Source organism: Limanda limanda, chromosome 11 (genome assembly GCF_963576545.1).
Source record: "Limanda limanda chromosome 11, fLimLim1.1, whole genome shotgun sequence".
NCBI classification, from domain to species: Eukaryota; Metazoa; Chordata; class Actinopteri; order Pleuronectiformes; family Pleuronectidae; genus Limanda; species Limanda limanda.
In genome coordinates, this window is record NC_083646.1 from 15,823,387 (window position 1) to 15,848,737 (window position 25,351).

General features: G+C 43.1%; 1 protein-coding gene across 1 annotated transcript in view; it reads left to right on the top strand.

Moving 5' to 3' along the window:
* Positions 1-25,351, top strand: part of ptprub (protein tyrosine phosphatase receptor type Ub) — a 165,003-nt gene that overhangs the window by 86,130 nt on the left and 53,522 nt on the right. Inside the window, exons 3-7 of the mRNA XM_061081460.1 lie at positions 2,155-2,426; positions 13,762-13,843; positions 16,451-16,566; positions 20,585-20,759; positions 23,390-23,683. Coding sequence (XP_060937443.1) covers positions 2,155-2,426; positions 13,762-13,843; positions 16,451-16,566; positions 20,585-20,759; positions 23,390-23,683 — 939 coding nt within the window. The remainder of the gene's footprint in view (positions 1-2,154; positions 2,427-13,761; positions 13,844-16,450; positions 16,567-20,584; positions 20,760-23,389; positions 23,684-25,351) is intronic.

Genomic DNA, 25,351 nt, shown 5'->3' on the forward strand with positions numbered 1-25,351 from the left:
ATAAATTAGAAAAAACTAAATATCCTCTTTCCCCATTTGTTTAACAATTAATCAAGTATTGCTATTACAATACTGAACAATTTATTCCTTGACTACTACCCTTTGTGCTGAGGAGCTAAATTCAATTGATCACAATGTTACAATACAGTATGTTATTAAATACATGACTTCACCTACTTTTGATTAGAATCTCAAATGAGGGCTTAAGGGCAGGAGAGCGACTGGTCTGTGAGTCCTCACATTGCACTATCGTAACTTGCAGAGTCGACAGAAAGGGAATATGCACAGATACAACTAAGGACACACATCCAGGATATAAGCAGCAGTGAGGACAGTGCAGCTGCAGCTCTTGAGCCCTCTGCTATTATTTTATTAGTCCTCTGTGGACCCGGAGGTTGCAGGAGAGGCGACACATTCTGAAAGATCTAATTAAGTGAAGCAAAATGAGAGTGCTGAGATCCACAGCCCACAACGAGACACAAATCTGGGTTGTTTGACAATGGACTGCAGGGCTTTGCAACAGAGGCTGCTCCCTTAACCTCCGGATAATGATCCTCCCCACTTCTCTGTGGTCCTCACTTTAACTTTCTTTATAGCTCAGGGTTGAGAGGTGTGAATCTCAGTCTCATTATGCAAAAGAGCCTTGATTTTAAGTGTTTTGTCTGAGTTGTACTTAAGGAAGCAATTTGTGTTTCCTCAGTAAATTGTAAAGTGTTTGTGGTATAGAACCAGACGGCTGCAGGTGTCTGGTTTTGAGCTTTGTCTATTAAACAAGGAGTTCTGAAGGACACATACGAGTTCAGTATTAATAACTCATACAGCACGTTTAGAATGATGAGTTATTCAGAAGGTGGGAGGACTTTGTAGGGGATGTTTCCCAATTTAGAGGCGCAGACTGTGCCTGGAATTCTTCTCCACCTGGTAGTGCCTTGTTCACATGCTATTTCATCTGAGTGGAGAAATACATATCTTCTGGACACCTGGCGCCCAGGCTGTGACTGTCTGGTCTCCCGGGTTCTTTTCTGTCTGAGAACAGAAAGACCTTGGAGCACAAAGACAACACACTTCGTTGTGTGAGTACACAGGCAGGTCTCCCAACATTGTTGTGCTAATCGTGTTAGCGGGCACAGACACAAGGCAGGACAGATGCTAGGCAAAGGGCAATCAGGTTATCTTATCCTGATTAGAGTTTTTGTTGTTGTTGTAAATCTCATTTCCTTCCTATATTGGCATCAACTTGCAGAGGGAAAAGTGGCATTGGTTTCTTCCTGCTGCTTGCTCCAGCATTTACACAGACCAGTGCCTTTGCCAGCGCTGACTGTGTCTCTTTTATTCAACAGTGCACATGTCTTCTCCTGTTATCAACCACCTACACACACAGCAGCGAGTTGCGGAAGAAAACGTTCATTTTAACTTCTTGTGGATTCACCTTGCTGAAAGTGGTTTTGTTCCTTTTTGACACGTGCCTTGGTTTGGAGTCTGGTTAACACAAATACCTTAGTGACTCATATACAAACATTAACCAGTTGCCTATAAATATCCTAAAACCTTTTTTTCACTGCATTAATCCTATTGTCTATTGTATCCCAAAGCAATTCATTTACATTTTCTGTCTTTCAAGTTAAACTTAAGCACCACATCTGGAATTTCTCTAACTGAATAATCAGGTTGTATATGTATCTCCTGATGGTTTTCTTCGATATGTAAATCTAATGTATACCACAAAGTGCACATCTGCATTATGTTATGTCCCAGTTTTCCTTCAATGGCTCATACAATTTAAAATACAATAAAAAAGTATAATGCATTAATTTGAAAAAACAAAAATACTGACCAGAAGTTAGTTGTTCCTCAAGAAAACTTTGCCTGTTTTAGATTTTCAATTCAAAATGATTCGACACTTAAGCCGCCTGTTAACTTTTTAAAATGCATGCCTCGCTACCTCAACTTGTCGCTGATGTCTGCCTCTGACTCATATTACGTATGACAGCTCATCTGAATAAGAATAATTATAATTTTTTTCAAATTAATAAATGAAATCATAGTGTTCTTAGGCGTTTAGAACCAGATCCCAGTTAAAATATGCAACCAAGCCTCAGATACTTTAAAATTGAATACAATGAATAACTGATGCATTTCTTCTGTCCCTTTCAGGATCTTACATGTTGGTGAACTCCTCCCAGCATGCCGTGGGTCATCGTGCTCAGCTGCTGCTGCAGTCCCTGAGTGAAAATGACACGCACTGTGTCCAGTTCAGCTACTTCCTGTACAGTCGCGATGGCCACAGTCCCGGAGGCCTCAGGGCGTATGTGCGAGTCAACGGCGGTCCGGTCGGAAGTTCAGTGTGGAACACGTCCGGGTCTCATGGAAAGCAGTGGCATCAGGTTGAGCTGGCTGTCAGCACCTTCTGGCCTAATGAATACCAGGTATGAGTCATTCTCACTCTCATTCTCACAATTGATGTAGTTTCTAATGGCGTCTTGTTAACTCTGCTGGCTTACAGTACTCTTACTTCACATTATATATTAATGAAACCAGATATTGAGAATTGGAACAGTAAAAGGATTTTTCGTGTTTGTGATGAAGATCTGCACTCGCATCGACCGGCGCCTTGTACGGCTGAGAAATGTTACAAAGGGAGGCTGTGTTGATCACCACTCATTTTAGCCTGGAGGTGAATCCAGCGTTAATTACTTGCATTTGCAATGTAATTAGCATCAATCCCCTTGTGAGTGTAGCCAGCGTTAGCGCTCGAGGGCCCAAACCCGGTCTCACATGGTCATGCCGGGTAGAGATTTCACCCACTGAGGCCTGTGCACAGCATGTTCAGCCAATTCCAACTATCTGCATGACATATCATTGTGCACTAACGAAAGAAAGACATTGACAGGCATCTTACTGGGATGTAGATGTAGAAGTGGGAGCCTCCTGTGGTGTGGTCTGTGGAGCAATCAGGTGGGCACTGCATCTATTAATGCAGTTTCTTTTTTCTGCATACTCTGCAGAGCTGTCAAGAAGCAATTAAGTTGAGTAGTGTGCACTTTTACAAGAATTGTCAAATGTGTTAGAGGCTTTACTTTCAATAGAGAGGGATATTATTTTGCGCTGAATAGGAATCTAGTAGTCTGCTGGATTATATTAGAGATAGTGATGATTTTGTCTGACTCAGAAAGATACAGCACACCGTCAAAGCCCCATGGAAAAAGCAAGATGATTTTGAAAATATGCATTTTCTCTTTCTCTGCTCAAAAATGATTCTAACAAGCGGATAACTGCACACTAAATATAAACCTACACCAATTGTTAGATTAGGTTTGCATGAACACTGTAAACAGTTAACCTGAGGTAGCCTGAGCCTAACATCTGTCGGACAGAACTGATAAAGTATGGTCTTCCCTTGCCTCACCAGCTTGTCCCGGCCGTACAGCGGTTGCCTAGCAACAAAACTAGGCGAAAACGTTCTTCTGTGATTAAAAATGTTGAAAAGATGTTTTTATTTAATATGGGTACTGTAAGCTGTTCGGTTGAGTACTAACATTTAAAAATAAGTTCTTCTGACGTTTTTGCCTCTGTTTTTGCCGCCATTACCTCTGTGAAAAACAGTTTGTCACAATAGTGTAATGAATCATTGGATATGTTACCCGGTGGAGCCTCTGTTGCTCGGGGTTGGAAGGACAATTTGTCTGCCGCATTTGGAAGAGCATTCGAATTGGGACAGCCTAGTCCCGCCACTGGGATGTAATTGGTTTAAAATGCAGCTCCTGAAGGATGTGGCCCCCGAATTGAGACAGCTTTTTTCTCGTTTGAATTTAATATTTTTTATGGTCAACAGCAAACATAAACTTACATAACATACGTTATAAGATATATTTATAAGAAACCACGTATTGGGAAAACCTGTTAAAATTGTTGTGGAGCTATAGATGTTGTTTATACACTTCAAGCTCTTCTACTTGGTGCTGACTGTCGGTCACATCTCTTTAGCTTTGCTCCTTATAAACAGGCTCCAAATGACTCCTGTTCATCAGCTCAATTTTACAGCAAAAGGAGATGTTCGATTCCTTTATCTCCGTGGCATTTTCAGTGGGAATCATTGCATTTACAATACCCTTATTAAATGTATTGAATAGCTTTTGCTCTTAAGGTGAAAAGGATTGAGTGTCGTGGTAAAGAGCACTTCACCGCTGATGGATGCAGTAAGAGCCGAGCTGTTATAAAACAGACTCTTGACCACCGCTCTGTCCAAATCCCCCCGTCAGGACAGATAAGTCATGAATACAATTATAACATGTTTCATCCTTTTTCCTCTCTTTACTCGAGTGGTGTGTACTCAAGCAAAGACATTTTCCTGTGTACTTAGTTGTGCCATATCCTCCCTTCCGCTTCCCCTCTGGAGATGTGTGCTTTCTTCTCACAGTCCTCTCCAACTCCCGGTAAACAGTGATGGCTCACTGGTGAGTCAGAAATGGTCCGTGGCTGAAAATTAGCATTTCCGGTTTAGAGAAGGAGATTTATAATGGGCTTATGAGGAGGAGTAGTTGACTCCTAGACAGGACACACAGCACAGGAGAAGGAGACTAAGAGTTGAATTAGTATTGACAGTACAGCATTTTAATAGGATATCTTCAACTCCTAATAGCCTCGCTCTCGTGCAAAAGAGCTCAAATTCATTGGATTAAATATGTTCATAGTGGGGATTTGATCAAAAGGTATCTGCACTAATAAACAATCTACTTACATCATACAAGGACACTTCTCCTCTGATGTCACATGCCAATTTAATTCTGACCTTGTGCTACTTCTCAGTACAAAGGAAGCTGAACAAACTGCCCACATAGTCACATGGACCACAGTTTACATTGCTAATCCCTCTGCAGTCGAAAACCCCTCATCACTGCGGATTGATGGAGGGTCTTGTCTTGCAACACGTCATTGCTCTCTGTTACAGAGACAACGTTGAAAGGTGTGACTGTTTTTTTTCTTTTTTCCGTCACATTACTTGCTATTCTCTTTCATTTACCCACAACAGTGCAGTGGAAACAGACAGGAAAACACCAAAAAGCAGAACAATGGGAATCCGATATAGCCTGGATTTGGTTCAGCAGCTCTCTTTAGTATTCAACCGAGACTTTAAGCTCTAGAGCACATCAGCTGCAGATAGTGTGACTTTAAATCCTAAAGGGTTTTTGGTTCTATCGGCTCCATAACATGTCTAATACAACTATTTTGGATTTGAGGTGATAGGCAGGAAGTTTTTATCATTGTCTCTGAATAAAATAAATCCCAGGAGAATGCACTCCATTTTGGAGACTGTTTCAAAATCTACAGGTTTCCCCCTTCCTTTCCATATTAGGTTTTGGGTCATATTATGACTCCCAGTTCTCTGCCTACAGCACAAGGATGCAAAATGTCGGTTTAGCCTTTTACACTGCACAGATACAGATGCGCGATTACACCTGGGCTTGCTGGTTTCACGATTTGGGGGCGTAATGAAATACCTTGTTTACAGCACTGTTTATGTCTCGAAAATGTCACTGTGGAATGTAATTTAAAAAAGCAATTCTCTGATAATCACCAAAACTAAGAGGATTAATGTGAGGAAACCAACCCCCCCCCCCCCCCCCCCCCCGCTTCCTGCCCGGTGATTTGAAAAATTATTTCCCTGCTTGCTCCGAGTACTTCTTTAATATTTTATTATTCATGCAGGACTCAACGTGTGCATATGTAATGTTGGCTCACCAGGTTACCCTTTATATTAATGTCAGGGGGCGAGGAGCATTACAGAAACATCACTCCTCCTATCACAGTTGTGGAATTGGGATTTGAAGTTCAATGGATTTCGAGGTGAAAATCATCAGAGAGCGAGATCACCTTGAGATGTCTCGATTGAAGTTGTCGTTTGTGTCTCCTGTACATTGCCACATTTCTCGCTCCCTCTTATTGGTAGATGTGTTTGCAATACCTGGAGAACCTTGTTATCAAATATTAAAGATGTTATCCAACCCTCCAAGACTGCCAACTAGAGTCGGAGACATGTCCCCCTCCCCTCTTTAGCATCTCTCACTCACTTCTCTCTTCCTCCTGCCTCCTTCCAAATGTCAGAATCATCTTCGAACATGTTTTTATTCTGCCTTTCATGAATGTTGATATTACATATTTTATTTATGTCCTCTCTCACTACAGTCTACCTGTTGCAGGAGTTTCTGCTTTAATGATCGGCTGGGATTGTTTTTCCAGCCTAGTGTAATCATTGCTCCTGTCCATCCAGATCACGGAATGGTTCTGCACCAGTAAAACTTAACTGTAAAAAGATGCACAGTTGTTTTTCAGTGCAAAAGTGCGTTTGTGAATCTTTAACTAATGTGAGGTTCTAGTAATCGGAGTCAGTTAAATCCAGTGCTTATCATTGGCCACATAGTTGTGGTTAGGTTTCAAACTGCATGCAGCCACAAACCTAAAGCCTGTATGGTGTCTCTCTGACAGAGCTCAGATAGAGCTCACTGTTGTTGAGGAATTTTTGACCATCCTCACACATAATGTATATGCCACTATATATAATGTATATTGCATATAACATTATATCTGTACAGGAGAATAGTCCCAGTCTAAATTCCACAGATTCTCCCTTCACTCTCTGAGCAGTACCCAAGGTAAGGTTACAGATAAAGGGCCAAACAACAATGCATTCTAGCGTCTATGTTGAGGGACTTTCATATCTAACTCAGATGCTCCAGACAGAGAGGCACCAACTTAAACTCTCACCGTTTGGCTCATGTCCCATCCACCAACATGGAGGACATGGGGGTTGTTAACTATACTGCAGCCATCCACCAAGGGGCAATTGAGACGCTTTGGCTTCACTTTTGGGGAGAAGTCATGTCGTCCATCTTTGCACACAGTCTCAGGTACCGGGTGGACGAAATTACTTCTGTCTGAATTCTTGTTGTTAATTTATGGTTCCTAGACAATATTTAATAATTATTTATTCTATTCTTTAAATTATATTATTCTAAGCTAGGCTCCGCTAACCAGCTCCGAAGTTTAAAATGCAGACCATTAGATTGTTATCGATCTTCTCATCTCAGTCTTTGGGAAATTACAAATAATAGTATTTGCCCAAAGGATGAATTATTTAAAAACAAACTATACGATTGAATTGGCCCATTTTGCAAACATGGATTCATCTTATTCAATTATAACACTAATTCATTTAGGAGAAAGCGGAACGGGAGACACATCAAAGTCTTGTAAATAAGAATGTTCTTGTCTCAGCCTTGTCTGATATTATCTCCTCTTTTCCTGCTCTGCAATCTGCTGAGAGTCCTCCAAGCTGAGCCCTTGGCTATATGGGAAAGGGTTTTGTGAAATGCTGTAGAGTGCAAATTGAGATTCCTGACACCGGGACAATATTCACATACACAGACTGTTATCCTTTGGCATTTTCCACCTGAAAAGATGTACTTCAGCATCTGACCTTTTGTCTGTGAATATTTAAAGGGCTTATTTATCTATGACTGCATAATGGTGAGTGAAAGCCCTCTGTGTCTAATGGTGTCTCCTGACTCGAGTGTAAAAAGAGAAAGCTGGTTTATAGGTCCAGATAAATCATCTCCTGATTTGTATACATTACAACTGCCTCTAAAAGCCAATATCACAGGCAAATGTAATATTTTCTCTCTAAAATGCTTTTTTATATCAGTCGTAAATCAGCGTGTGTCACACTATTGTATTTCCCCCCCCCCCTGCAAGATGACTCCAGCATTCTTATCTTCTCCATGTAAAATAACCCCTCATTAGGATAAAGTACAGGCACACGGAAAGTTTCATTGGGAAAGTGGCTTTCAATAAAAATCTGGGAAGGTTGTTTATTGAAACAAATGCTCTGAACGTCTCCCTCTTAATAATTTCCTTTTCCTAATGGCCAAGAAGACTGAGGATTAACCGGCAATCAATCTCTTATAGAGTGCTTTTGTTCAGCAGATAGTAATAACACCTCCAATTAGACTTCCAGGGCATTTTTCTCTCTTCCTTGTGTACCATTAAGTCTAATCAGTGTTTCTGCCTAATTTTAATGTTAGTCTAATGGCATGGCAGGGTGTTCTTACACCGATAATTCAGGTCAGCATACTGAAGCATATTGTGCTTTAACAAGTGCTATAAATATTGTATGATTAGTGTAGGTGCACAAAATGAGAGGGAAACAAATAGCGGACAGAGAAATAAATAAAGAGGATAATAAAAAAAAAGACATGAAGGAAAATGAAATGAGAAAAGATTAGCCTGCTCAGGCTTATAAGAAAATAGACCAGCTGAAATAAATATAACAGGTACCGGTAATGTTCTATTTTCTAAGCAGCTCAGGTTCCAGGACAGTCTGGGACAAAACAGGCAAATTGACTCTGGCAGAAGATTAGCTTCAGTGTTCCTCCTGGAGCCGGAGGAGAGCAGCCAGCTATAGACAGACGTGGGTCACTCCCCGACTCTGAGACCCTGCAGCTACGACCTTTTCCCCTCTTCTCTATAGCCCGCATGCCTGGCTGTCTGCAACTCCTTCTGTCTGAGTTCCCTGCGAGTTTTTTCCGATGACCCCAATCTCCTCACATCCCATCAAAATGCTGTCTGTGGAGGTGCCTTAAGGGGTCGTGCATGGCCAGGGATGTTGTCACACCAATTGTTGGTGTAATCACACGTGTTCCTTCCCTGAAGTCCAGGGAGCTGGACTTTCTCTGCCCTGCTGAGTGTACAAGGCTGCAATCTTTGCCAGACACCGTGCAGATGTTGCTGTGACTCTAAATCCAGGAGTGCAAACACAAGTGCACTGTAGTAAACTTTGATACAAACATCTGACACCAGTTTTGGTGAGATAAGTCTTTCTTATGGAATAGGATATTTAATCACCTAAATAATAATCTTGCAATACAACTATCAACATTATTAATTAATTCAGTCATTATTTAAAAGAAACCCACAATATTGGTTATTTCATGGCGACAAAGTTCTTGTACTGCTGCTTTGTGTTGAGACAGAAGTTAATGCTGAAAATTTTTGGAAGAGAAACAGCCAACAAATCATCAAAGTCAATTTATCATAAAAACACCTTAACTTAGATTGGTATAGCCACCATGTGTAATTTCCCCAGGGTGTAACGCCACAGCCCTTGACCAAAAATTGACTTCCCAGATGGACATGCATTTCAAGCTGTTTGGAGGACAATAGCTTTAAATCCATGACAGTGGGCAGTAGGATAAATTGTCTGTCAAGCACTAGTTCATGAGAATCAAGTAAATAATGCATAGTTGAAGTAGCGCACACGCCTCCAACATGGCTCAACAGTCCCCTTAAGCAAGCTGTACCAAATTGCACACTCTCATAGATCCGCCCCCTGATCCTGACTCTTGATGAAAAGCAAACCAACCACCAAAAGAACAATCAAAAGGAAAGTGGTGAAAACATGATAAACAGTAATTCCCACAGGAGGATTTGAATGTCATGTAACCCTCTCATCTTCATCACCTTTCTTTTTCTAAGTGTCCTCATGTTGTCCCATATGTCTTCCCTACCCAAATCTGATCCAGATCCACCCACTATCTCCAAAGATATGAATTAATGCATGAAAACTCAGGTATTACATTGATATAATAATAATTATATTGATATACCACTATCTAGACAAGGTTACAAAGTGCTACACAAAATACATGGTACATTTTCTTATAAAATATCCATAAATGTGACTGGCCACTGGCTTGTATAGCAGTACTATTAAATCCATGTGGCCCACTCAGTAGATCAGACATTTTAACCTCTATGCCTTTTTAAACTAAGACCTACAGAAAACCTAAAATACCCAGTCACATTCCAGTTATTTGACTTTGAGAAGAACAAGCTCCAATCCACTGTTACATATCAAAACATGTGTGTGGGTGCTACAGTGGAAATCATCTCATTTCAGATCATTTGGTCAGAGGATTATGAGAAACAATAACTCAAAGATTTTTAGATTAGATTAGATTTCTTTATTTATCCACACAACGGGGAAATTCACTTGTTACAGCAAAAAAGAGAAAAACAGAATTTAAATAACAGTGCCGAAGCAACAATAAAAAAGAAAGATCAAAATATATACACTACTAAACTACACATAATGAGAGTAAAAATATACAGAAAACAAAAACAAAAAAACAACCTGCAAAACAGACACTGTGCAAAAGCAGGTACTGGGGAGAAAGTGGAGTGATGTAAGTGTTATTGTAATGAAAACAAAAGTATTATAAGTAATATTGCAACAGTAGTGACCATGATACAGAAAAAATAATTAAAAGTAAGTGACCATAATATAAATAATACTACAAGATAGTATAAAGGAAAATATAAATATTGCAATGTAACCATTATAAGTGACCATGATATAAATATAGATGTAAAGTGTTGAATATTATTGTGCATAGTAGTGATCTGAGTAAAAAAATAAAAAATAAATAAGAAAAATAAAAATACAAATATAGCTATGGTGAGAGGTTGAGTGGAGATAAAGATAATAGACAGGGACTACAACATTATCAGGTGGTGCTGGTGTTGTAGAGCCTGACTGCAGCCGGGATGAAGGACCTGCGGAACCTCTCCTTCTTACACCGTGGGTGTAACAGTCTGCTGCTGAAGGAGCTGCTCAGGGACCCCACATTGTCATGTAGGGGGTGAGAGGTGTTGCCCATGATGGACGCCAGCTTGGCTAACATCCTTCTGTCCCCCACTTCCTCAATGGAGTCCAGAGGACAGTCCAGGACAGAGCTCGCTCTTCTTATCAGTCTGTTGAGCCTGCTCCTGTCTCTGTCCGTGCTACCCCCCCTCCAGCAGACCACAGCGTAGAAGATTGCTGAAGCCACCACAGAGTCATAAAAAGTCCTGAGGAGAGCCCTGCACACTCCGAAGGACCTCAGCCTCCTCAGCAGGTGGAGGCGGCTCTGGCCCTTCTTATAGAGGGCATGTGTGTTGTCGGACCAGTCCAGTTTGTTGTTGAGGTGAACACCCAGGAATTTGTAGTTCTCCACCACCTCTATGTCCAATCCCTGGATGTTCACTGGTGTTAAGTTGGATGCTTTTTTCCGGAAGTTCATGATCATCTCCTTCGTCTTGCTGGTGTTCAGCTGAAGCTGGTTGAGCTCACTCCAGCTGACGAAGTCTGTGATGACCGCCCTGTACTCCAGGTCATTCCCCTCAGGAACACATCCAACGATGGCTGTGTCATCTGAGAACTTCTGGATGTGGCAGTGGGTGGTGTTGTGGGTGAAGTCGGAGGTGTAGAGGGTGAAGAGGAAAGGGGAGAGCACCGTACCCTGAGGGGCACCTGTGCTGCAGAGCACCACGTCAGACACACAGTGATGGAGCCTCACATACTGTGGTCTCTTGGTGAGGTAATCCGTTGTCCATGCAGCCAGGTGTTGGTCCACTCCCACATTCTCCATCTTCACTTTGAGCAGTGAAGGCTGGATGGTGTTGAATGCACTTGAGAAGTCAAAAAACATGACCCTCACAGTGTTCCTGCTGTCCTCCAGGTGTAGCAGGGATCTGTGCAGCAGGTAGGTAACTGAGTCATCCACCCCAATCCCAGGCTAGTAAGCAAACTGCAGGGGGTCCAGCTGTGTGCCCACCAGCAGTCGTAGGTGTCTCAGGATAATCCTCTCCATCGTCTTCATCAGGTGAGAAGTCAGGGCAACTGGCCTGAAGTGGTTAGGCTCCTTGGGGCGCGGCGTCTTCGGCACCGGGACCACACAGGAGGTCTTCCACAGGGCTGGGACTTTCTCCAGGCTCAAGCTTAGGTTGAACAAATGCCTGATCACACCACAGAGCTGGTCAGCACAGTCCTTGAGCAGTCTTGGGCTGATACCATCCGGGCCCGGGGCCTTCCTTGCCTTGATCTTCTTGAGTTGGCTTCTCACCTGATCATCTGTTATAGAGAGGGGGGTGGAGGATGACTGTGGTGGGGGTGTGGGGGTGAGGAGTGGTGAGAGTCTCAAGGGGGGATGATGATCTGGAGATGGGGTGGGGGTTGGCTGGTGGGGGTCAGGTGTCGAAGGTGGCAGGCTGAGGAGGGGAGGGGGAGGGGGGGCTGGCCAGGAGAGGTGTGAAGAGGGGGCAGGGGGGGGAATCAAATCTATTGAAGAACAGATTCAGTTCATCTGCCCAGTCCTTGTCCCCTCTGGGTTGTTGTCTTCCCACACCTTTTCCGTGGCCTGCAATGGTCTGCAGCCCTCTCCAAACGTCCCTGGCGTTGTTCTGCTCCAGCCGCTTCTCCAGTTTCTTCCTGTAGCTGTCCTTCCCCTTCCTGATCATCAGCCGGAGTTCCTTCTGGACTCTGCGCAGCTCCTCTTTGTCCCCCGATCTGAAGACCCTCTTCTTCTCGTTCAGCAGGGCCTTTATCTCGGGGGTCACCCAGGGTTTGTTGTTGGGAAAACACCGTACCAGCTTGGAGGGCACAGTGTTCTCCTCGCAGAAGTTAATATAATCCGTGATGCAGTGGGTCATGCTGTCAATGTCAGTGCCATGGGGGCTGCAGAGTGCCTCCCAGTCTGTAGTCTCGAAGCAGTCTCTGAGCCTGGCACTGGTCTCCTCGGACCACTCCTTAACAGGCCTCTTCACAGGTCGTTGTTTATTCACCACAGGGGTGTAGTCCGTGACGAGGTGAACGAGGTTGTGATCCGAGCGACCAAGCGGGGGGAGGGGGGATGAGGTGTATGCATCCTTGATGTTTGCATACATTAGGTCCAAAGTTTTATTGTCTCTAGTGTGGCAGTTCACGTACTGGGTGAAGGTGGGAAGAGCAGAGGACAGAGGGGCATGGTTGAAGTCACCGGAGATGAGGAGGAGGGCTTGGGGGTGCTGGCTTTGAAGATGCGAGATAACTGTGTGGATCCGATCTGAAGCTACAGCAGCGACCGCCGAGGGGGGGATGTACACAGTCACAACAATAACATGTGAAAACTCCCTCGGGAGATAGTATGGCCGCATGCTGACCGCTAACAGCTCCAAATCTCTGGTGCAGAGCATCTCCTTGACGCTGGTGTGTCCCGGATGGCACCATCTATCGTTAACCAACACAGCGATCCCACCTCCTTCCTCCTGCTCGTTTGCAGGCCTTGGATCAAACGTGGGGATGGAGGACTGTCCTTGGATGCGGCGAAAACAAACATCACCCCCGTGTCTCATAACTCTCTCTCTATTACTGAGGATGGTGATTTGATATTGATTAGGTTTCATGGAATTCCACCGCTCACCGGGCTTATTGTTCCGCAGGGCGGTGTAGAGGTCTGTCCTCCCTCGAGCCTCGTGGCCATGTACAAGTTGTATGAGCTGCCGTTATGGCTCCACCGCAGCCTGAATGTAGAACGCGTCTCATGACTCAGGCGCCACATCTTGTGCTTCCCGATGAAGCCATTATTTCTGTCTGCCCCGCGGATGAAGACAAAACGTATCCATCTATCTTAAAAGATCCAATTTCTTTCATTGTCTGCCTCACTGTTTTTTGTGTCAGTAGTCGTGCATCGATGGGGCGATGGGCTCGTTTGTAATTAATGCATCTGTCAACAAAAAGGGAAACGAAAGCGAGAGGATCCACGCAGCCCTGAGTGGTCTTTGGGAAAATTGCTCTACACTTCAGCTCTGAGCGTTTGAGCATGAGGTTAAGTCACAAGTGTTTGCTTCTGCTGCTGTGGTTATGAATTTAATTCTGTTCATCATGCATTTGCATCTACTCCACTTCTACAGATTCTGATTGAGGCAACGGTTTCCAGGGAGCGGCGAGGCTACATTGCCATTGATGACATCATGGTGCTCAACTATCCCTGCTGTAAGTGCCACTTCTGACAATGGATTACAATTACAGAAGGTGCTGGAGGCAAAATAAAACAGGTTTAGTGGCTTTTTGGGGGGCGTTGGAAAATGTATTTCAAAGCAGCATGAAACATTAATAGGATGAGGAGAGGAGTAATGGCTGATTGACCTTTTTTTATTGGTACTGCAGGCTGTCCTGAGGCATCCTGCGATGACAGTAGTGCTATTAAAACACTGCGACACCCAAATGCCAACACTCGCTTCACCTCCCCCCCACTCACCAACCCCCCCCCCCCCCCCCCCTCCTGAAAACACACCTGCTGTTCTGCCTCCGGCCTGGTTTGACTGACAAATTGATTTGTTAATCAGTGAAATCTTGAATTTTCTCTCTCAGGAAGTCTACACTGTCATGTTTTCTGGCCTGCCTGGAAGAGTCCTGTAGCTTTTTGTCACAACTTACTTTGTGCATGTTTTTTCCCCCTCCATCAAGCACTACATTTCAAACCCTTATGAAAGAACATGCCTTCTCTTCAGAGTGTTTTTTTCCCCCTTCTTCTTGGTAACCAATAGCCCCCTGCAGCAGAGTGCTTTTTGTGTCAGTGGTGGAAAAGTGAGGGCCTGCTGTCAGCCCCCCGAGGACGTTTTGTAAAACATATTCACTCAGACACCTGAGCTTAATACCTGGACAAAGTGCAGCGGTGTCTCTTACACACTCCCTGTATGGTCCAGCGCTGAGCACAAGAGCTCTTGTCGGCTCGTAGGACATGTAACACTCACGGCCACGCTGATTCCAAGTGACTCGTGTAACTGACACAAGCTTGAAGGATGTTTCACCCTCACGGGATTCTCCTTGTTAATATTTATATATTCCCCATTGTTTGCACTGGAGTGCTTGGAGATGGACTTTTCAAGGATGTCATGTAGGAGAGGAGTGGAGGAGATTAAACGCATACCGGCTATGACATTGCTTCGTACCCCGACTGTACGCATACCGCACAGTCAGCCGCCCAGTTCCACCCAGAGACGGCAGATGGCTTCTCTTGAATGCTCCCACTGTGGCCATTAAATAATTAGGACTCTCATCAAGACCTGAGCAGGCCTTATGATGTGGCACGCGGCCATCCTGCATTACTCGCCAGCGAGGACTGTGAAGACAGAAGGAAGAGTGACAATGGAAATGTCGCATTGTAAAAAAAAAAAAAAAACACGAATAAATAAAATAATAACAAGTTCCTTTTTGTGAATTGTAGTCAAGGCATGCTTGACATTTTAAAATTATTCTTCTGAGTCTCGGTCTTTGACTCCGAAAACCCTGCGCTACAGCCCAGTGAAATATTAACCAGGCTAAAGAGTCCCGGGGATAAGATCTGACACATTTAGCTGTAACACTGCACTTCATGCCAACTCTAAGGCCTTTTTTTCCATTCACGCTCATTTTGGGTGTTATTTATGTTCGGCTCTCGGGCATGAATAATGAATAAACCTTAGGAGGCAGAGTCACTCAAAGGAAACATGGCCACCTGTGGGGTACAAAAGCAGGCGTCCTCCTCACTGCGCACAAAGTAGATCAACATATCGTCAGCCCCCTCCTAAGCGGCACCGTGCAGAACCAAGCGAGAGCCAAACGCCTGCTTCTCCCCGATGCTCTGGTTCACTGTTGCTCTGCCATTTCCTCCTGTCAATCATCGAGACTGACATGTCAACTCGTCCTACCCCATTTCTCAGAGATGATGGCAGACAGCGCTGCCAGCGTTTACCCAGTGATTTGGCTCCGCAGGGGTTTGGTTCTCACTGCTCTATTGTTAATCATGGAGTTGGATGAGAGGGCGACTCCCACACACTGACTCATTGGCAGCTCCACGCAGTATTCTGGGACATAATATTCGTCAAAACGTGAAGGACAGACTCTTCTCTGCAGAGACTCTGTCAGATTCTGCTCATCTGTAAATCACCTCTGATCTAATGTCGTTTATTTGTAGGTTATCTTGATGGACAGAACTTCTCAACATTACACACTTATACACACTCTATCTTAAATAACAAATTATGAACTTGTTTACTACAAATTTGGGAATCATTTTGACGTCACGATGGACACATACACTCTTGCTATGGAGAATCTGAAGATAGGACCAACTTCTCTCCTCCACTGTCGACTCATTTTACATGAAATAACCAAGAGGATTAAAAGAAAAAAAGCAGTTTCATTTTCTCTTGTTCTTTCCCTGCAGCTTTATTCGAGTTGATTTATTTTGTTGCTAACTGCCGTGAGCAGCTACATGCTTCAATATGCATCCGAATAATCTCCCCTTTTTTATTCATTAACACAACGCATAAAGCACAGTGGAGAAGAAACAAATTGGTCCAAAAAGTTTAATTTTATGCTAAACTTCCAGCGTTATGTCCTGAGACAATGTTGGCGAAATAAATTTAATTATAAACAAACATTTGACAAAGCTCATTGTTCTCTCAAGCAAAAAATTCCCTGTTTGTGTATTTAAAAACACAAAACAAAAAGCCCAGATAAAAACATGTCCTGTTTAGTCGACCGACGCTGCGCATGGCTGAAAGGTAATGGAGTCTGTGGAGCTCACTGTGTGCCTCTGTCTGTCTGTCTCTTCAGATAAGGCACCGCACTTCTCCAGGCTCGGAGACGAGGAGGTCAACGCCGGGCAAAATGCCACTTTCCAGTGTGTGGCTGCTGGAAGGGCAGCCGAGGCCGAGAAGTTCCTGCTGGAGGTGAGTGAGTGGTTTAATGGCGGCTGAAAGAGCACGAGTGTCTGACTTTAGACGTGTGGGAGTTTGTACGTTTTTCACATACAGAACAGTCAACAGCACAAATGGAGATAAAACTGGTTCGGGTATTTTTCCATGCTCTATATTTTAGAGAAGGGGAGAGATATCTCATTGAACTGGAGGAATTATTAGGAAGTACTCTAATGGAAAATAAATACTCTCATGTCAAGTAAATAAACAAAGACAAACATAAAAAAAGGTGCATCTTAAAGTGTTTGATTTAAGAGAAAAAGAAACAAGTTTAATTTTCACACGTTTTCGATCTATAAAGGCTAGAAAGTATTTGCTGTTTAAAATAGAAAAGCTCTGTCGAAATTGAATAATTCTCAGTGATCGATCTGTTAATGGTCCTGGTACGGATACGATTTAGTGCGAAAAAGGAACAGAGACAGAAAGAGACACAAAACGACTACCATCTGCCCTGTAGTTATTTTACACCTTTTTGCAGTTTAGTGTCTTTGCTGTCTGTACTGTCTTTTAGATTTATTTGAGGTTACTTAATGCTTCTAGCATAGGTCGAAGACTTTCTCTTTCTAACCCCATTGTGGAACTGGACTGTGTACATACACTAATGTGTTTCAAGTGGAGCATGTTTAACTGCTCATTATGTTTCCAAGATGTTTGTGCTTAAATGAAGACTGCAGTCGGAGCATGAATACTGTGAAGGTCATTAGGGCCTTGAAGCCTCCTTACTTCACCGCCTTTGAAAAGTTACTTATTAGAAAATCTATCTTTTCCTGTAAAATGGCGGCTCTATGAAGGTCAGGTGGGCCGTGTAGTGGGAATCAGTCTGTGGTCTTAAAATCCTTCTCTTTATTTAGCTCTGATGATTAAAGGAGCGAAAAGAAAAATCATTAAAGCACCATGACACCATTGTGCTGAAGGATTTCCTTTTTCATCTCACTCTGCAATTACAGTGCAGCCACACATTTTGTGTGTTTGCCAACATCTTACCACCCACCACACCATGTTAATCACGGTTGACCTTAGGCAAACCTACTGCACTGTTTGAAAATCGGGAGATGTGTGATTCATGTAATTGAGGCGTCCTCATTCCCACCTCTCTGAACACTTTATCAAACCCAAAGGATGAAGACAAATGCGTTGGGTAATTAGCTGGCATAACCGTACAGGCGTCTGGTGTAATAAGATCTCCAGGCCACTCTGCTCTTTGCCTCCTTCTCTTCCACCTGCTCGCCGTCCTCCTCTCCTCTTTGCTGCTCTCTCTGCTTCACGCTCATCTTTCAGACCTCTTTTCTCCACATGAACTCAATTCACTGTGGATTTCTCTTGTGCCCCTTTGTGTCTGTGGAGTCTGCTCTACCAGCTGCAGAACCGTCTTGGCTGCCCATGCCTAGCAGATTTTTTTTTTTGTCATTTCATTGCAAATTAGCTTCAGACAGATTGTTTATGTAACTTGAAGTGATCTTGTGTTTATTTAATTTCTCCTGCCTCCTTCCTGTAATATAAAGATACAGAAGATGCAGGGAGGTTTCAGGAGTGTGAGATTAAGTTTCCTTTCCTTTTCCTGCTGTCACATGATTTGTTGCCTGCTTAACCGTAATACATGGGTATGTGTTTATGTGTTTGTTTGTGACGGCTTGGCCTCAGTTTTTTTTGTTTTTGGGATGGCCCCAAATCATGAAGCAATACAGAAGCCGGGATGGCCGAGCATAACCCAGAGATCTCCTTTTTAATCCCAGTTTTCTCACATGCTATCAATTGAGGGATGAGTATCAACATTAGTGTTTACCATTTCAAAACAAGAGCAAGGCTTGGAAACATGCGGAAAAAATGTCAGCTCCAAAGTGTTGACGGATGTTAGTGGTTTTAATGGTGTGGAACAAATGTGAGAAATGTCCCCCACGGTGCAACAGCTAGATGCATCATGCAAGATTCATTTGAATCTTCTTCTGTCTCTCTGTTTTTCCTCTTTATCTCTATCACTATTTCTCTACTTAGTCCACTCCAAACCATATATTTTCACCTTTGCCAAGAATATTTTTATCTGTGTCCGTTTTATTTGTTTGTTTGTCGGCAGGATTTTGCGAAAAACTGATTTTTGCCAAACATGATGGAGACATGAGGCAACAGCCAGGAACTAGTCCATAAAATCTTTTGTGTGGATCCAGATACAGGATTTTTTTAAAAACCATCATATTAATTGTATTGAGATCTATGCATCTATTCAATCTGGTGAAGACCTAGAAATGAATGTGGATCGGACAGATGTGTCAAGACATTCTGTTTGGCCTTGGCAGAGGTATGTGCTGGTCTGAGTGCAGGTTTATATTCTGTTTCTGCTTGACACCAGTCATCTTTGCCATTTCAATTTTTTATTTTCTATTTTTTTTTAACTAAAATACTAAGTCTGCATTCTGCCATTCATCCTTGACCCCATCTAAACTGAATAGACCTCAATGCATTGAAATCCATCTGTCTCCCAGATCTTACTGTTTAATTGCACACTGAGGACGACTGAGGTTATGGGCTCTGTTAAAGAAAGATATTCATGACATGCATCACCCACATAATCACCATTATTTTAACAAGATTGAATTTGTTTTCATGTCTGATTGTCATATTGTGTAATTAAATCAGAGATGGTCCTGCCATTCTAATTAAATTACACACAATCGGTCTGCTCTCCTTTTTAATCACATGTATCTCATAAGAACTGACCCAGATAGCAATCATTTTTAAATGAAGTCCTTTGCTACGTTATTAGTTTAGAGGCCCGGGAATTCACTTGGTAATAATTTCTTATAAAGGCAAGGTAGAGTAGTGTGTGTGTGTGTGTGTGTCTGTCTGTGTGTGTGCGTGTCTGTCTGTCTGTGTGTGCATGCACTTAGGTACCTATCCAGGGGACATTTTGAACATTGTTATATTGGACACATCTTTATTGTCAGACTGGGTAAAAACAAGATCACTTGGCCTTAGTGAAACACAGATGACATACATGATTGCTTAAAGTGGGAAGAGACACATTCAGGACGCATTTTTATACCAGGTGTGAAAAGACTAACTTAGCACTGACCATATGTGATTGGCTCTCTTGGGACAGATGTGAATACCAGGTCTAGACAGGACCCATCACTATTTGACTTTTTACAATGTGGGTGATGTTAGCTGATAATGACTTTGAGTGAACTACAATGGGACTCGTGTAGAGCAACCTGCGCCAAGGCCCAACAATTCAATTCCCAAGATCTGAATTTTTTTGTGGATCCGCACAAAAATGAACACTCATTAATATCAGTCTACTAAACATGTCTGATTATTTTTTATCAAGCTCCGCTAATTATTCTTTTGAGAAATCAAGGAAAATGCTGAAAAACATCAGATTTTTAATTGTAATTTTATGGAACCTTCCCTGACCCATACGTCCTTCCACCAAATTTCGTGGTGATTTGTCAAGTTGTTTTGGCGGATTTTGCTTTAAAATACAAACAAATAAGAAACAAACATTCTCATTAATTTCAGGCATTTTATTTTTTGAGGCTGCTCAGTGGTCTTTATGACTTCATGGGGCTCTTGTTTACTACTGTTACGACAGGTGTGTAAGGTATTGTGTGTGTCATGAGGCCTGTATTACACACTCAACCCATGGAGTAAGGAAGATGTTGCATCATGGGAAGTGTAGGATTCAGGAATTTGGGAGCCTGACTTGAACAGTTGTTGATATCTTGACCCTTGAAGCTATAATTCTGACCATTCAACTCTGTCTGCCACAAGTCCCCCTACTTCATGGATACAACACCACATGTACATAATAAACACGATATTGACCTATTGTGAATCTGTATTTCTGTGTGTATGTGTATCCGTGACATTTGTTTTTGTCCGCAGCTATGGCACATGTTACCCTTTATGAGATGACATTCACTCGTTTGTGAACTTAAGAGGGACATGCTGACCCATCCTGTTCGCTCTCTCACTCTGCCCTTTTCCTGCTTTCCAGAGACACAACGGGGACATTTTCACAACAGCATCGGTCAAGCACCTGAGTCACCGGCGCTTTGTGGTATCCTTCCAGCTAGACAGCATCCAGCGGACAGACCAAGACCTTTACCGCTGTGTCACTCAGTCCCCCAGGGGCTCCGGAGCCTCAAACTTTGCTGAACTCGTCGTCAAAGGTAAACACTCCCTCTCTATTTTTGTCTGTAATGATCTCGTCTGGTCTTCCTTGCCTTTCACTCTCTTTCGCCCCCGAGCATCTTTTCTTTCCTGCTGTAATTATGATAGCGAGTGATTTTCTGCTCTCCCTGGTCACGGTAAGTTACTGTCTGTGATTTTAAAGATGAGTTAAAAATGAAACTGATCATAACAAACAATAACAGGCGCACTAGTGTGAAGGTTTTCCGGATCACCCATAGGACAACATCTGTGCACAATAGAGAGTATTATGGACTCCTATTTCGAATTGATTATCCACAAAACTCCTTAATCACAAAGTTTGCGGCCCTCGACACACACGCCGGCTCTTTAGTCGGCGAATGCAGCGTCTCTGACATGTATTGTTTTCTGAGCTGCAGTTGTCAAACAGGCTGCCACACACAGCTCCTCAACTCCCTGTCAACGAGCTGTTCTCTTGACTTGGACTCCTGCAGCCCCTGTCATATCATGTACCACAGATAGTGACCTCACTCCCATTACTCATTTCAACCCCACAGCCTGACACCACTTTGACAGCATAGTAATGACATGGTTGTGGGATGGTTTGTTGGCATAACGCACTCCAGGCAACGGGAAGACGAGGAGGGGGAATGAGGATGTGAAAGATTCTCCTTCTCCTCGTCCTCTGCCGCATGCTCCTCCTGTCAGCACTGTTTTTAATGCATGAAGTAAATCCCTTTTGATTGATAAGGAAGCATGGAATCTGTTTAGCATTGTCTGGTTTGGTACAGTTCAAAATAAAGCCCCTTTGCCAAAGTGCTACCGACCCAGCAGCTGCCACTAAACTAGGAGTCAACAAAAGCTCTAAAAGAGAAACCATGAAACCCATTTAATGTGCTCACACTCCCTGCAAATAAGGCCGCATATAGTTCTCGCTATATATTGTAATCGGTTCAAAGTAGTTATTTCTGGAAAAGGTCATTCTGCATCATGAGTAGATGAAGCCGAAAGTCACGTTCTAGTCAACCGGCTGTGACTCTATAATCTATATTACAGGAGCTGAGGCCGAGTCCTCAACGAGACTTTCATAAATGCCTTTCCCACCCATCGCCCCACTAAGAGGAGACTAATCGTCCCTTTAATATGTTGGATCAACTCATTTCAAGACCGCAGATTGCAGGCAGGAATCAGGATTAAGCTCCCTCATTGCCCCATAGAGGAACAGAAACATATCCGCACAGTGAATAAAGCATTTCCCAAAGGTTCTCTGGCTGTTGTTGTGGCCTCAGAGTTTTTGAATACATTTGATGTTTGTGTTTTCAGGGTTTTTCAGCCTATTAAAGTACATAAAAAACACTTAATCAAATATAGAGTAGCAGCGGGAGTGATGTTCTGTTTCAGAATAGCTGCGTATGCTGAGGGAAACTGTGAAAAAGACAGCTATTAATATGCCAAGGGAAAAAAAAGGAAGCTCAGAATAAACAAAACTAAATGAACAGAAAGTAACCTGCATATTTACTAGACCTGTGAACTTTAACCGTGAAAGAAACGACTCAGTCGTTTAACATTTGGCCCCACTTGCCGCTTGCCTGTGGCCCAAATTTGCCCTTTCATTATTGGTGGAGATGCTGATAGAGGAAAGATGAGCTGCTGCAGGCAGAGTCGAGGCAGTGGAGAGTAGAGGTGAGGTGCTGGTTATGTTGAAAGCCCACAGAGAGCCGGAACATAAAAGACAGAGGCGCCTCTGCGGGATGAAGGATTAGTCACAGCCACAGATTTAACTCTGATCTTTTTCCCATGCTTTGTCCTCGTTTCTTTTTGCATTCTCTCCCCTCCTGCACGCTGTTGTCTGTGTAATTGATCAGTGGCTTGGTTCTGCCTTTAAGTGACATTTGACCGATGGGCTCTGGAATGAATCTTTGGTTTGGCAGTTTTTACCGACAGCGATGCAGAGTGTCCTCTTTCATGATGGTGACCAGCTGTGAGGACAGAGCAGTCGGTTTTAGAAGAAGAACACTCAATCGTTTAGATACAAGGATCACACACACTCAGCGCGCTGCACTCACGGCTGTGTTTTCTCTCCATATTTTGCTTAAAATAAAGGCCTCCTTCGTTAATATGTATGACTAATCTGCTATTTGAACAACGTTTGACCTGCTCACATCCTGAAGTCCCTGCAGACACAGTGAGCTTGGCAGTGACACATCCGTTTGCATTCAGCCGACGAGTAAAATGAATAACTGATAAATGTTCTTTATTTATATGGAGCTTTTCTAGTGTTAATGACCACTCTTTGTGCTTTAGGGTACAGTTTTGCCAGTACACACACACACACACACACACACACACACACACACAAACACACACATTTATACAGTGCATCTATGTGCAGCCTCTCTATCACACATCGGTCACACACTGCCCGTAAAGCTGTCTTGGGCAGTTTGAGGTTCAGTTCCTTGCCAAAGGACACTTCAGCATGTGGAATGGGGGAGGCTAGGATGAAACTCGAGCCACAGCTGCACATAATACTATAACTTTACCGGCATAGAATATGCATGTGCATGTGCTACGGCACTGCCAGCAATCACTTGATTAGTGTATGAACAGGAAAACAGAAAAATGAACTCCTTCTCATTCCCTCTCCCAGTACCTCCGTCCCCAATCGCACCACCGCAGTTGCTGCGTGCCGGCTCCACTTACCTGATCATCCAGCTCAACACCAACTCTATCCTGGGAGACGGCCCCATCATCAGGAAGGAGATTGAGTACCGCGCCAGTCAGTCTCCGTGGTCGGAGGTGCACGGGGTCAACATGGTCACCTACAAGCTTTGGCATCTCGATCCGGACACGGAGTACCACATCAGTGTGCTGCTGACTCGCCCCGGAGAGGGAGGAACTGGGCCTCCAGGACCGCCGCTTGTGAGCAGGACCAAGTGTGCAGGTGAGCTCATAGATCTCTGCACAACTAGTGAGGGATTTTATCGACTTTGGCTGTTTAATGTTTTAAATGGATTGTATCACCTCATTCATACACTGGGCAATTTGGGGTTCAGTGTCTTGCAAGAGGACACTTCAGCATGGCGACTGGAAGAGCCAGTAATCTAACCAAATACCCTCTGTCTAGTGAACGACCCACTCTACCTCCTGAGCCTATAGAGGCCTGTTGAGGATGAAAATATGAAATAATTTACAAGAAAAAGAGATGATCCCTCCTCATATCTTGTGACACCTCCAATTCATCTTGACACCCCCTGAAGGGTCCCAACCCCCTGGTTATTTTCCCTAACATGGGTTCAAGGTTCAGCTTAGGTTTAAGCTAATGCCAACTACACAGCCATTCACATAGCAGAGCAGTGCATTTTGATGCTTGACTTAAAACATGACAATGCTTTTGCTCCAGCGATAAACTGGCCAGCTGCTGCTACTGCATTTCAAGCTGAAAGCACATCCTCCACTCCTCAGCTCTTATCCATTTGTTATTCTTGAGATTATCACTTGCATCTTCTCATGGCCAGAAATTTGCATCCATATGGATCTTGTTGTATGTCGTCCTGTTTAGAGAGATAACTGTTTAGTATTTCCCATTTAGGGATTTGTGTTTGTCTTACCAAGTATGAGAGGGTGTTTTTTTTTTTTTATTGGAAAAGGACATTAATCTGAAAGGACCCATTATGCAACGTGTAAAGCGCTTCAGGGAATCACAGCAGCCACTGTTTAGGTGATGCATGACCCAGAGCCTGAAAAGGGGAATAGATTGGGCTGAACACCTGGCTGTTGGGTCGAATCCACAGGCACGGGGGCAGGAGGCTGCTCTGTGATTTTCTAAATTGCATTGACTTACACATGTAATCTAGAGCATAATAATAAAAATAAATATTTCCTTTTTACAATCAATGGAGTAATTTCATGACACATCCTGACTTTAAAGTACTGATGCTACACATACACACACCAGTCTTTGACACAACTTCATTCTTTCATTATGAGGCTGCATCTGTCACGATAATCTGAAAAACTCAAACAGAAGAGGAACAAATTACCGACTCAGTTGCTGTGTGAACTTATCTAAGAAGAAAAGACACATTCGCTAACACTGGAGTTCTCTGAAGCTGAGGCGAGTGAAAAGGAGACTTTTCTTCGCTGCGAGCATGGCAATACTGGTTTGACGGTTATTTAAAAGATAACAGCTGGCTGACTTGAGAAGCTATAGCCTGGAGCGGACTTCTTTGGTGTCTACTGGAGAAGAGAGACATTTTATATGGCAAGTACAATAAATGGTCTAGAATTTGTGGGTTACAGTGGTGAAGACATTGTGATCACAGATCTACACTGTAAAGGTTTGGAAAACACATTGAGGGACATAGGTACTGAATATACAGAATTTATGTTTATACAGAATTTATTAATAATTTATGTATATTCAGTACCCACATGGCTTTAGCTAACAATAATATAATAATTAATTAATTATTAATCCATCAACTCTTTTGTGGCTTTGTCTATAAAATGTTAGAGAATAGTGAAAATGCCAAATTCCCATATCCCAGTGTAACATCTTCCAATTTCTTGTTTTATCTAAACAAATGTCCAACACAGAGGTTGTTAATTT